The following is a 12,450-nucleotide window of genomic DNA, read 5'->3' on the forward strand; positions in this document are numbered from 1 at the left end:
CTCATAAATTAAAAATAAACTGATAACGCCATGGCTAAAAAAGAAAAAGACACACAGACAAATAATAGTACACAAGAAACAACATAAAAAAATAACACTGGAAGGGGTATGCAGATCCTGTTCCCCGTGTGGCACCCGTCGTGTTGCTAATGTAGTTACAAACCCGATAAATAGTATAATTCGGTAGGTCACCTTCATGAAAAGGGTAGGGGATTGTAGTTACGACGTAAGAAACATGTCCGATATCATCTGTGAAACGGTTATTTCATAACGGTCAACCAACTGATGATGGCGTCCGTAAAATTTACGAAGGGATGATTTCAACTTCCCCATTTGGAACCCTTGGATTACTAGCCTCCTTGTGAGCAGCAACCCTCTATCGATGAAATCACGATAGGAAATACAAGCGCGGGAATATCGTATAAATTATGATATTTATACTCCTTATGTGGGCTTTGCTGGAATGTTGCTACATAGAAATGGAAAGTTCACAATTGGGAAGCTGAAATCAGCTCGTTTGTCGAAAAGATTGTTTTCAACTGATCTCTATTGTCAATTTTTAGATGTAAGTCAAGATATGAGGAAGAATTACCTACATCTGTTGTCTCCTTTCTTTCTAATTCGATGGGATGGATGCGTTCAACATAGTCACCAAATTTTGAATTATTTAGTTAGAGAACATCATCTATATCTATAGCGGAAAATAAAGTTAAAGGATAAAGCTTCCTGTTTGATGTCAGCCTCATAATAATAAAGAAACAAGTCGGCAAGAAGAGGGGCACAATTGGTTCCTATTGGAATGCCGACAGTCTGTTTAAAAACACGTCCTCCAAACGTAACAAATGTGTTGTCAATCATTTTGATTTTGCCATTTGATTATGGACTTTCTGTTTTGAATTTTCCTCGGAGTTCAGTATTTATAGGATTTTATTTTGGAATATCTGAATATGTATCATCAATGAATTGTTTTAAACAGGAATTTATATATTTATGTTCATCAAAATATGTTGTTTATGCTCTTAATAGTAGCACGAACAGTGAATACAGCATGGCTACCAAGGTAATGTCAATAAGGTTTTGATTGCATATCCTGTTACATTCACCACCAAAGAACACGGCTACAGCAAATAAAACCAAAAAGGAAAAAAAAACATTCAAAAACAAAAACAAACAAACACAAACAAACAAACTCCGCGAAAAAAAAAATATTTTCAACCTTCTGTTATTGAGGTATATCTTATGGGATGGACCCTCATATTTTGTTTCAGATAAAAACGCATGGAAGCTAAATCAACAGCATATCAAATATTAATGGCTTACTAAGTATTGTAAACACTTTCCATAAATAAACCTCATTAATAACTATAAATAAATTCCTCAGTCTGAAAAGTTCAATAATATTGCTAGAAACTGTATTGTCAGATGTACATAATGTAACAGAACACCATCAGCCTGTCATAAATACTTCTTCATAATCATCCCTAATCGAGAAACTTATGGTAAACACCTCCATATTTGGTTTTTGTGGCCTGTTATGTAATAAAATATGTCGTAGGTATTCTCAATGGTTTCACATTTTTTAGTTCTGGGTCTTTTATAGCCGACTAGTATACGTTGTAGGATGGTCAGTCGGCTTGTGAGATAACACATTCAAACCAATTCCATAAAAAACTTGCCAAGATCGGGTAGACAACCGTGACATCGTATTATGGATGAAAACGACAGGCTGCAATATGCAATAGCCATAAACGCCTACTTTTTAAGGGATGCTATGACGTCTCTTCGAAAGCCACGAGTCCGCATTTTGACCCGACAGAGATGGTTTGGAACATATAAGGTCGTCGAACCTCCTCTACTTTTACGTCAGTTAAAGCAGTAATGCATCGTGAATGGTGACAGCTACCAAGGCAGGAATACCGACGACTGATTTGAATTATGAGAAGCAAGTACAAGATTGACATACAAGAACGGAATGGTTTAACTGGATACTAAACATTGAACCATGGATGCCTTTAAGTAACTTTAAATTGACGTTGACAATCTTATCACATCATAAACTTAAAATGTCATTAACTAAAATCGGCATATTTTAGTGTAATTACTGGATTTAATGTAACCTTTGTAGATCAACAGAATATAAAGTCTGAATTATTTGCGATAATCTACTAGTATTTATTAAAGAAGAGGGTCGAATGATACCAGAGGTATCAATTATCATTTCTGTTAATATTTAGTTTATCTCCCAAACAGACGACAAATCAGAGATTGCTTTTCCTATATTTTTTTTATATTTAAGATGTCAGCAGCTTACAAGTACACTATTGTACCAAGGGTTCTAAGAAGTAAGGCTGAAGCCATTCTTTCTATATTTTTCATGGATGGTTCTATTGAGTATCCGTGTCACAGATGACAACGAATGTTCTGATTGTTATGGCCACAATCCATCCTCATTTTCTCAACAAATTGGTTCTTGCTATGAGCAACCTGGCGGTTGTCACATGTGGAGCAGGATCTACTTACTTTTCTGTGACACATGTTATTATGGTTTTTTTTATTTGGTGTGTGTTATCACGTCTTTAATTTCTATGCTGTGTTATATAGACTATTGTTTTCTTTTGGTTTTTTGTGCCAGTTTTTTTCTAACTTTTTTTTGTGACTGGTATCTTTCACATTTTTTTTCAAGGAAATCAGATGTGAAATATTGTTGATCAATGATCTATCATAAGTACTTGGGATTGAACTTTTACCTCACATCATCATTTACCCATAACACATATCGAATATTTAAAAAAAAAAAAAAAAACAACTAACAGATTATCTATGTCTTTTATTTCTCCTATTACAGTAGAGTTAGTTAAAAAAAAAGTTAAAGCAATTCTTTATAATAAACATTAAATAACTTTAAGAGAAATAACATATCACTCTACACAATCAACTATTTGTATTTGTCAACAATATTTTCTTGTCCACTGGAATGAAAGTTTCCTCCTTGACAAAGTAAGCATTCTCTATTGCAATATCAACAAAATTAATCAGAAAATAAGTATCCCACGTCAGAAGGGATGTCTGATTCTGGTGTATTTGGATTTCAATTAAATACTACATAGACAAATATAAAGCAAAAGACAGATGGGGAAATGTACTATGACTTATCTCTTACACTACCTCAGGAAAGGAAGTTGAAAATGACTTCTAATTTCTGCTTATGTTATGCTTTTAATCAGTTATAAAGTAACCTGCCTATCCTGTTCCATCCTGGTGGGTTAAAAAGGTCATAAGGTTATAAAGAAAATCATTTGTGCTAATGCTACTAAAAAAGCTGTAAGGTTATAACGATAATTACAGCTATTTTAGTAGCTTAGTTCTTTAACTATATGTATTTCAACAAGAAAAGAACATATGTTATACATTGCACTGTGTATTTATAAACTGAGATAAGGTTTTCACTAAGAAGTTTTACATAAAGATTAGTTTAGACATTTTCCTCAATTGGTTACAACCTAAGTATATGACTTCTAAGGGTGTCAATATTCATTGTATTACTAATGATATGAAATTAGATACAGATGTAATCCAGGATTTTTTTAAAAGGTAGGATGCAATCAAAGAAAACAGAAGTAAACCTTTTGGATTAACATAGAAATTTCAATAAACAGTGATTATCATATTTTTTTTCAGGGGAATAAAAGATGGGAGGGAGTGTGTACACCCTATTCAGTGCATCCTGGATTCGCCAACGTATATATCTATTGAAATAGCATAACCTATCATAACCATGATTATAACATCAAAATGATTATTTATCAATTAAAGTATTTATATTTAAGTCTTACTATTTCAGATTTCAAGAATACTTATTTTCAATATTCTTCTAGACACTGAATGAAAGATCATTAATAGAATAAATCTCTTTCATAAATCTTATTGATAGGCTGAACTTATTCTTTTCATTTGTTTTTTTTTAAATTCTTCATAATTTCAAACATTTAATATTATATAAGAAATATATAATTTTACAAAGCTGTTTTCATTAGGTGTAAGCTTTGAGTTCTTAATCTTGACTGGACCAATCTATTTTTGCACTCAATTTCAAAAGTAATGTATTCATATATATGCTTGAGATTTTAGAAGTCAAAAGGATTTTGTCTTAAAACTGATAACTAGTTCAAATTAAATACTAAAGCTGCAGTTTTTAATCTTCTGTCCTATATTAATAGACCTTTTGGATTACAGCTCTTCATCTTTTATTTAAGCTTCAGATTTCAAATATTTTGGCCACGAGCATCACTGAAGAGACATGTATTGTCGAAATGCGCAGCTGGTGCAGGAAAATTGGTACTGTTAATTTTATTAATCTTTAGCTATTTTAACTTCTTATTTCTAGTATTTTTAAAAGTATAAGTCCATCTTAAAATTCAAACAATTATGAAACATAAAGCTAATCACAAGTTTTTTTCTTCATTTCAAACAAACGTAATTTTTTTAAATAGGAACTCCCACTTTATTTCAAAAACAAAAAATTTTTAATAGGAAAACTCAAAGAAACTGTTTTAATCTTCTACAGAAATTAACTATAAGAAAATTAAGAAATTTTCCAAAGTAGAGACATTTACTTTACAAAGAAAGTCCATGTCTTTTTAAAATTACCAAATGGTCAGTGAATGTCTGAAATGCCATAAAATGGCCACATATTTCAAAGTCTGCAAATCTAGCATAATCACGAAAACTTCACTAACATGAAGTACCAGTAAATTCTACATGACATGTAATATAAACAATCTATAAACATATAGAACAAGACAATGTGATTGAAGACAAACAGATTAATATACAAGAATAACAAAGACTAAATATACATAATTAACAAGAAATGTACAATGCTGTGTAGAAAAGAATAACATAGAAAATATTGCACTAGAACTCCACACAGAATTGTATATATACATACATATAATGCCAAAGCCAATAGATAGTCTGGATGATAAATACACAATACACATGATTTTTTTTGAACTTACAAAAACATTGTTGTACGTTTGTTCAGTAACTGTATAACTCTTTTGAGTGAGCAGTAAATTGACCTACTTCTTAATCAAGTGGTGACACATTTGTGTCACACATTTTTATAAATATGTTCTAACCTTCCAATTCACATAAGATTGTTTTAATCCTGTTTTTCATGAATGCTGTCAAATAATGTTATACATAATAGTTTTATTATTTTTATGGTTGTTAATTCATGTAGTTTTATACCATGATGTTTATTTATCATCCAGAAAAAATGCAAAAGTGTTCAATACATATATATAAATATTTACAATATCATTATTACTAAATTTTAACACATATTAAAAATGACTAATAAATTGACAATTGTTTAAATGCTGTAAAACATGTACAACAGATTGTAATTTGAGGATTTGTTATTTCCCCAATCTACCCAGAGTATATTTAGACCAAGATTGTCAGAACCTATTTTGTGAATCAAATAGAATGGTGTTTGCCTATACACTATTGTTGGTGCAAGCTTCAGTTGGAGTGCCTACTATATGCATAACATTAACATATTTGACCTTATCTGTATTATTATATTCTGTTCTAAGCAAAGGAGCATTTATTTTTGACACTGCCATGAATATCTAAATGCCTATCTAGACACCACTAGCACATAAGAACTTGATAATGCCAAGAACATTGCATTATCTTACACTACCAATAACACTACTATTTAAAACTGCCAAGAACATTTATTTGTGACACTGGTAATTTTTTTGTATACTTGTTGCTAACAAGAACATTAGTATCTGACATTGAAAAGTATATATATATTGCACACTGCCAAGAAATTTACAATTGACACTGTCAAGAATATTTATACTTGAATCTTCCAAGAACACAAGTTCTTGACATTGCCAAGCAAATTAAAACTTGACACTGCAAAGAAATATATACTTGACAGTTGACACTGTAAAGCACATTAAAAATTGACAAGTCACGAATATTAACAACTGGTACTGCCAATAACATTAGTACTTTATATTTCCAAGAGCATTAAAGTTTATATTTTTGATTCAAGGAACTTTATAAATTCATTATGCAAGCAAATACATGTATCATACCTTTCATACTGATTAAAAGTGTATGTTTCTTTAACAACAGGAATGTTAAATATCACAGAATAATTGAAATGATTAAGAATTCTCACTTCTTATCATGAAAACATATGAGCCTATTCCACCATTCTTGAAACTTGTAAGTTTTATCTAAATTCTATCAAGAGCTTTCAAAACTTGATTGCTATTGAAAACAAAAATGCTCAAAGAGAACTTAGGTTAACTTACTTGAATCAATATGAAATAGATTAAGAGTAAACACTTGGACTGACTTAGGTTTTGCAAAATTTATAACAAATAAATGAAGATGAACTCCAACATGTATATAAAAATATTACCTTAGCATGATGGAGAAAAAAACATGGTAGATACCTAGGCAGTGGATTTTAAATTCTGCCAATCCAAATGATTCCATGTATACCAATTCAATAGGAAATTCCTATTTCCAGCTTATTAAATTTTATTAATTTGAAAGTTTGAAAAAAACAGAAGATTTCAAGAATTTCCTGTTTTATGGAAGTACACAAATTACGACCTAACAATCATATATTATAACTATTAACTTTGTAGACAGCCACTTTGATGCTTGAACAATCATCCTAATAATTGTTAAATTATTCTTAGGCATGCATGGAAAAGCTAAAATATAACAATTAGCCTATTTCGCATACATCCAATTATAAAATTTTCTTTAATAATTTTATTTCTCCATGAGAATCACATCTATAAGCAGCTTGAATACATAATACCTAGGACAAAAGACAACACCGTTGTATAGAAATGTATAACAATCTTGAACAACACAGTTATACAACATCTATATATGTTTTAGGTTGCATCAGTTCCTGTCAGTCTGGTTTACCATGCCATTTCATCAGTTGCTTACAGTTTTTAAATCTTCCAAGAAACCTTCAGGTGTTAATAAATGAGTAGCACCTGCAAAAAATAGAAAAAAAAATTGATGCATAAAGATTGATTAATTGCAATTGGAATTTTACACCACTTTCAGCACTATTGGCGTTGGTTATTTCATGTCCTTGTCAATTAAGATCGGAGTAGAACCGTATGCAGGATTCAAAAAGAAGTTCAAATCTGGTAGCGTAGGGGCACTTTTTTCCTCAAGCCATATCTTACTTAAAATTACAAAAGTTAGTGGTTGCTAAGCATGATCAGCTCTTTCTGTCATGTCAAAATGGTTGAATAAAGAATATAAATTCAACTAAAAATTTAAATCTGATGTTCACATGACAAACTAGGCAGAAAAACACAAGTTTATTTTTAGATTTTCCATTCTCCTTATTCTTTAAATAAAAAATCTTTTTTAAAAAAGTACTTGACTGGAGTGCTGTCTCATTGGCACTCACACCACATCTTCTTATTTATATTTTTACACTTCCTTGAATATGTATATATAACATGCTTATTTCCATAATGGCCCTGTGTCATCCTTAGACTCCCATATAGGCCTCGAGGCTTTGGGCGAGGGCCGATATGGGTCGAGGGATGATACCAGGGCCAATATGGAAAAACCATGTTCTAATCTATATATCACATATTTAAGTTCTGCAGAATTGAGAGCAAAACAAATCCATTATTACAATTTAATGAAACATAACTGGTAAAATCTTAAATTTCTTATCACAAAAGTGTTAAAAATTCTCAATAAGTACGCATCCTCTGGAAACAGGGCATAATAACCAATAACCTCTGTTTTGCCCCAGGCAATTTTGAGGTTATTGCATATGCAAAAGCTGACGTATTCGTAAACAAATATGTGATAATTACAATAATGTCCCATTGTGTGACATATAACTAATACTCACCTATTAATACTTCCCAGTTTTTACATGACTGTGTCACCTGGTATGCCGTTCTCATTTCAGCATAGGAACACCCTCCCATGATAAAGATGATCAGTCTTGGTCCACTCTTGTAGCTTGGGGGAACTTTTTCTTTGTGCCAAACCCCATATCTAGCACTACTGTTATAACAAAAACAAAATATTTATTAGTATAAAGATATCACTAATACTTAAATCATTTCAAAGTGGATTGACTGAAATGAAGAAATCACTTTTGACCAACCAAAAATGAACAATTACATACTATGTTATTGTTAACTTTTGTTATCTCATTGGCAATCATACCACATCATTTTATCTAATATATGTTCAATATTTTCCTCATTTTAGTACATAATTTTTACAGAATTTATGTTATATTCAACAAGAATGTGTCCACAGTACACGGATGCCCCACTCACACTATCATTTTCTATGTTTTGATTGGACTTCTACTTTATCAAAAACTACCTTGACTAAAAACTTTAACCTGAAATTTGCACTTTAATTTTCTTTTTTTTTTTTTTTTTTTTTTTTATTCAACAATATATTGCTTGCTGTTAACAATTGACTCCACTAGTCCAGCCTCCTAGTGAAGAGTACCTGCATTTTAATATCATTTCTCTCTGTGTAACAATGATAAAGTACAATTTATCTAGACTATAGTGTATATAATTCATTTTCAACCGTAAAATAAATAATTATATGTGAAATTCTAGTTTATCAATATGTATATCTAGTTTGTTTAGAAATAAAAGTTTCCGGAAATAATTCACACTTGCCGTTATCGGTTTCCTATTATTGAATTGACATCTCTTCCTGGTTTGGAAATACTCAGTTTTAATAATGATTTATGATTAATATAAGCAATTCACAGGTATGAATAAACAAATATTACAATATATGTGTATCGATTCTGATAAAAATAGAATGTAATTAAATTTTTTCCCATTTTTTAACGATAAAAAAAGTGGAGAGCAATACCGTTATCTCCACGCTTATCGGTGAAAGGTGAAATTATTTCTCGAAATCAGTTCCTGATCTGGACATTTTAAATTATTTATCTTTTTCTATTCTTATTTTTTGCTAGATTATACATTTGCAAACATAACCAGATGCTCCGCAGGGCGTAGCTTTATACGACCGCAGAGGTTGAACCCTGAACAGTTGGGGCAAGTATGGACACAACATTCAAGCTGGATTCCGCTCTAAATTTGGATTGTGATTAAATAGTTGACACAGCATAGGTTTCTGACACAGATTGGATGTGGTCTAATGAAATATTTTTTTTGCCTTTGAGCAATTCACTATGCTGTTGAATATAAATCCTCTCGAAAAAAATGTTTGAAGAAATTTTCTTTTTATTTATGAAATTTCAAATGAGAAAAATTGAACCCAATTTTTTAATCACATCCCCCTTTCCCTTATTCCAAAACTAATTTCAATTAAAATATTCTAATGGAGTTTGCAACAATTACTACTCATTTAAATACATCATAAAATATTAAGATGTAAAAAACTGCTTGTTATCACTGAATGGTAAAGATTATTTAAATTTATCAGTTGGTAGTAAAAAGTGAATATACATTGTATATTGTATATAACAAAGATTTAAGTTGATTCTGGACAAAGAAAGATAACTCCAATTAAAAAAAATTCTTGCAGATATTTCTTGCTTACTATACTGGACAAAGAAAGATAACTCTTAATTAAAAAAAAATTTGCTATTTCACAATATTGTGAAATTAGATATTTCTTGCCATTGCACAATACTGTGCAATTGAAAAGACTTGCTATTGCACAATACTTAATATAATAATTTTAGATCCTGATTTGGACCAACTTGAAAACTGGGACCATAATCAAAAATCTAAGTACATGTTTAGATTCAGCATATCAAAGAGGCCCAAGAATTTAATTTTTGTTAAAATCAAACTTAGTTTAATTTTGGACCCTTTGCACTTTAATTTAGACCAATTTTAAAACTGGACCAAAAATTATGAATCTACATACACAGTTAGATTTGGCATATCAAAGAACCCCAATTATTCAATTTTTGATGAAATCAAACAATGTTTAATTTTGGACCTCGATTTGGGCCAACTTGAAAACTGGGCCAATAATCAAAAATCTAAGTACATTTTTAGATCCAGCATATCAAAGAACCCAAAGGTTTCAATTTTTGTTAAAATCAAACAAGTTTAATTTTGGACCCTTTGGACCTTAATGTAGACCAATTTGAAAACGGGACCAAAAATTAAGAATCTACATACACAGTTAGATTAGGCATATTAAAGAACCCCAATTATTCAATTTTGATGAAATCAAACAAAATTTAATTTTGGACCCTTTGGGCCCCTTTTTCCTTAACTGTTGGGACCAAAACTCCCAAAATCAATACCAACCTTCCTTTAATAGTCATACCTTGTGTTTAAATTTCATAGATTTCTATTTACTTATACTAACGCTATGGTGCTAAAACCAAGAAAAATGCTTATTTTGGTCCCTTTTTGGCCCCTAATTCCTAAACTGTTGGGACCGAAACTCCCAAAATCAATACCAACCTTCCTTTTGTGGTCATAAACATTGTGTTTAAATTTCATTGATTTCTATTCACTTTTACTAAAGTTAGAGTGCGAAAACTAAAAGTATTCGGACGACGACGACGACGACGACGACAACAACGCCAACGTGATAGCAATATACGACGAAAATTTTTTCAAAATTTGCGGTCGTATAAAAATGATTACAACAATTTGACAACTTTATCAAGTAGACATTTATTCTTAGTATGTTTACTAGTTGCCTGCATTTTGTAGCTGTACATGAATTCTGTTTTAAATACAGTATATACATCTAAAAATTTTGTTTTCTGTTCAGACATATAGTTTGCCTTGTATATACAAAACATTATAATTGTAATCAAATAATTAATTTCATAGTATTGTTCATCATTTATTTCATAACCTCAAACTAAATTTTTTAATGTTAGAATATTATTATTAATATTCAGTTTTTCTAAGAGTGTTTTTACTTTTCTCCAGAAATTATCAAGATAGTGACATGTTAGAAACATGTGATCATAATCCTCTGTGGTGTTGCAATAATGACAATTTGAAATATCGCATATCTTCCACTTTTTCAATAAAACTTTACAAGGTAAAATAAAGTGTAGCAATTTCCAACGGAACACTTTGTATTTATTATCTTTTAAAAAATAATGAACAAACTTTAACATATTACATGAAAGAATCTTAATGTATACAAGGTTAAGCTTTGTCTTCCATTTATAAAAACCAACAGGTATTTCAATTTCATTCTCAATTAATATATTATAAATTTTTCTGGTATCTACATTTTCTAATTTTTCTTTTTTATTGCAATTATCAATAATATGTATTGCATAGGGCGTTTTTACTTTAGTTTTCTTTGAGTTTTCCTGTTTTAAAATCTTTAACCATTCTCTTGGAATAGCTTTCTTTAATTGGTAAAATTCTGACATCCAGTTACTTTTTATTTTAAGCTTTTGTAAAATAAAATTTTCTTCTATATTACCATTTTCATCAATGATGTCATTAATAAAGATAAAATTACTATTTATCCAGTTTTGGAATAAAAGGCATTTATTTTTTATCTTTAAGAAACGATTTCCCCAAATAACTTCTTGACGTATAGATCTAAAGTTTTTTGGCTGTTGTACTTTTTTATTATTTATCCATGCTTTTACAATGTTGAAATAAAATTTTGGCAGCTCCGTTAAGTCTGGAATAGAGTCAGTGTTATCAATATTCATGTGAAAGATAAGGAAATCTTTTCCAAACTTATTAAAATAAAAAAGTGGAATAATTTTCCAATTTTTTAAATCTCCATTAATTAACCTTTTGATCCACCCAATTTTGATAGATTCTATATATTTATCTATGTTAATCATTTTTAAACCCCCATCTAGTTCACAAAAACTTAGTACTGTTCGTTTAACCTTTTCTCTTTTGCTTTTCCACTTTAATTTTCTATGTTTAGTGAACAGTAAAATTGGGGGAAAAACTCTAATTTGGCATTTAAATTAGAAAGATCATATCATAGGGCACATGTATACTAAGTTTCAAGTTGATTGGACTTCAACTTCATCAAAAATTACCTTGACCAAAAACTTTAACCTGAAGCGGGACAGACGGACGAACGAACAGACAGACGGACAGACTGTCCAACAGACTAACGGAGGCACAGACCAGAAAACACAATGCCCCTCTACTATCGTAGGTGGGGCATAAAAATTAACAATTGAATTGAATTATTGTTGGTGTTTTAACACCACTTTTGGGCTATTTTGAATGGTCAGTTTTTGTGGGTGGAGAAAGCTGGAGTCCCCGAAAAAAATCACAGACCTTCGATAGGAAAACTGTTAACTAAGATTGGAGTCTAGTGCAGGGTTTGAACTCACAACCTCAGTGTTGACTGGCTAGTTTTTACAGTAGAAAAACTTCTTAGATCACTTGA

The 12,450-nt window shown here is 30.6% G+C and overlaps 1 protein-coding gene across 12 annotated transcripts in view; it reads right to left on the bottom strand.

Moving 5' to 3' along the window:
- Window positions 1–4,531: 4,531 nt before the first annotated feature.
- Window positions 4,532–12,450, bottom strand: part of LOC134708460 (syntaxin-binding protein 1-like) — a 37,301-nt gene continuing 29,382 nt past the window's right edge. For 11 of the 12 annotated variants that reach the window (XM_063569010.1, XM_063569005.1, XM_063569006.1 and 8 more), the window contains 2 exons: window positions 7,937–8,094; window positions 4,532–7,049 (listed from right to left, as the gene is read on the bottom strand). In XM_063569010.1, coding sequence (XP_063425080.1) covers window positions 6,988–7,049; window positions 7,937–8,094 — 220 coding nt within the window. In that variant the 3' untranslated portion in view covers window positions 4,532–6,987. Of the gene's footprint in view, window positions 7,050–7,925; window positions 8,095–12,450 lie in introns of those variants that run through there. The other variant, XM_063569011.1, reaches the window with a different exon arrangement.

Source organism: Mytilus trossulus, chromosome 2, assembly GCF_036588685.1.
Source record: "Mytilus trossulus isolate FHL-02 chromosome 2, PNRI_Mtr1.1.1.hap1, whole genome shotgun sequence".
In the NCBI taxonomy this organism is placed as follows: domain Eukaryota; kingdom Metazoa; phylum Mollusca; class Bivalvia; order Mytilida; family Mytilidae; genus Mytilus; species Mytilus trossulus.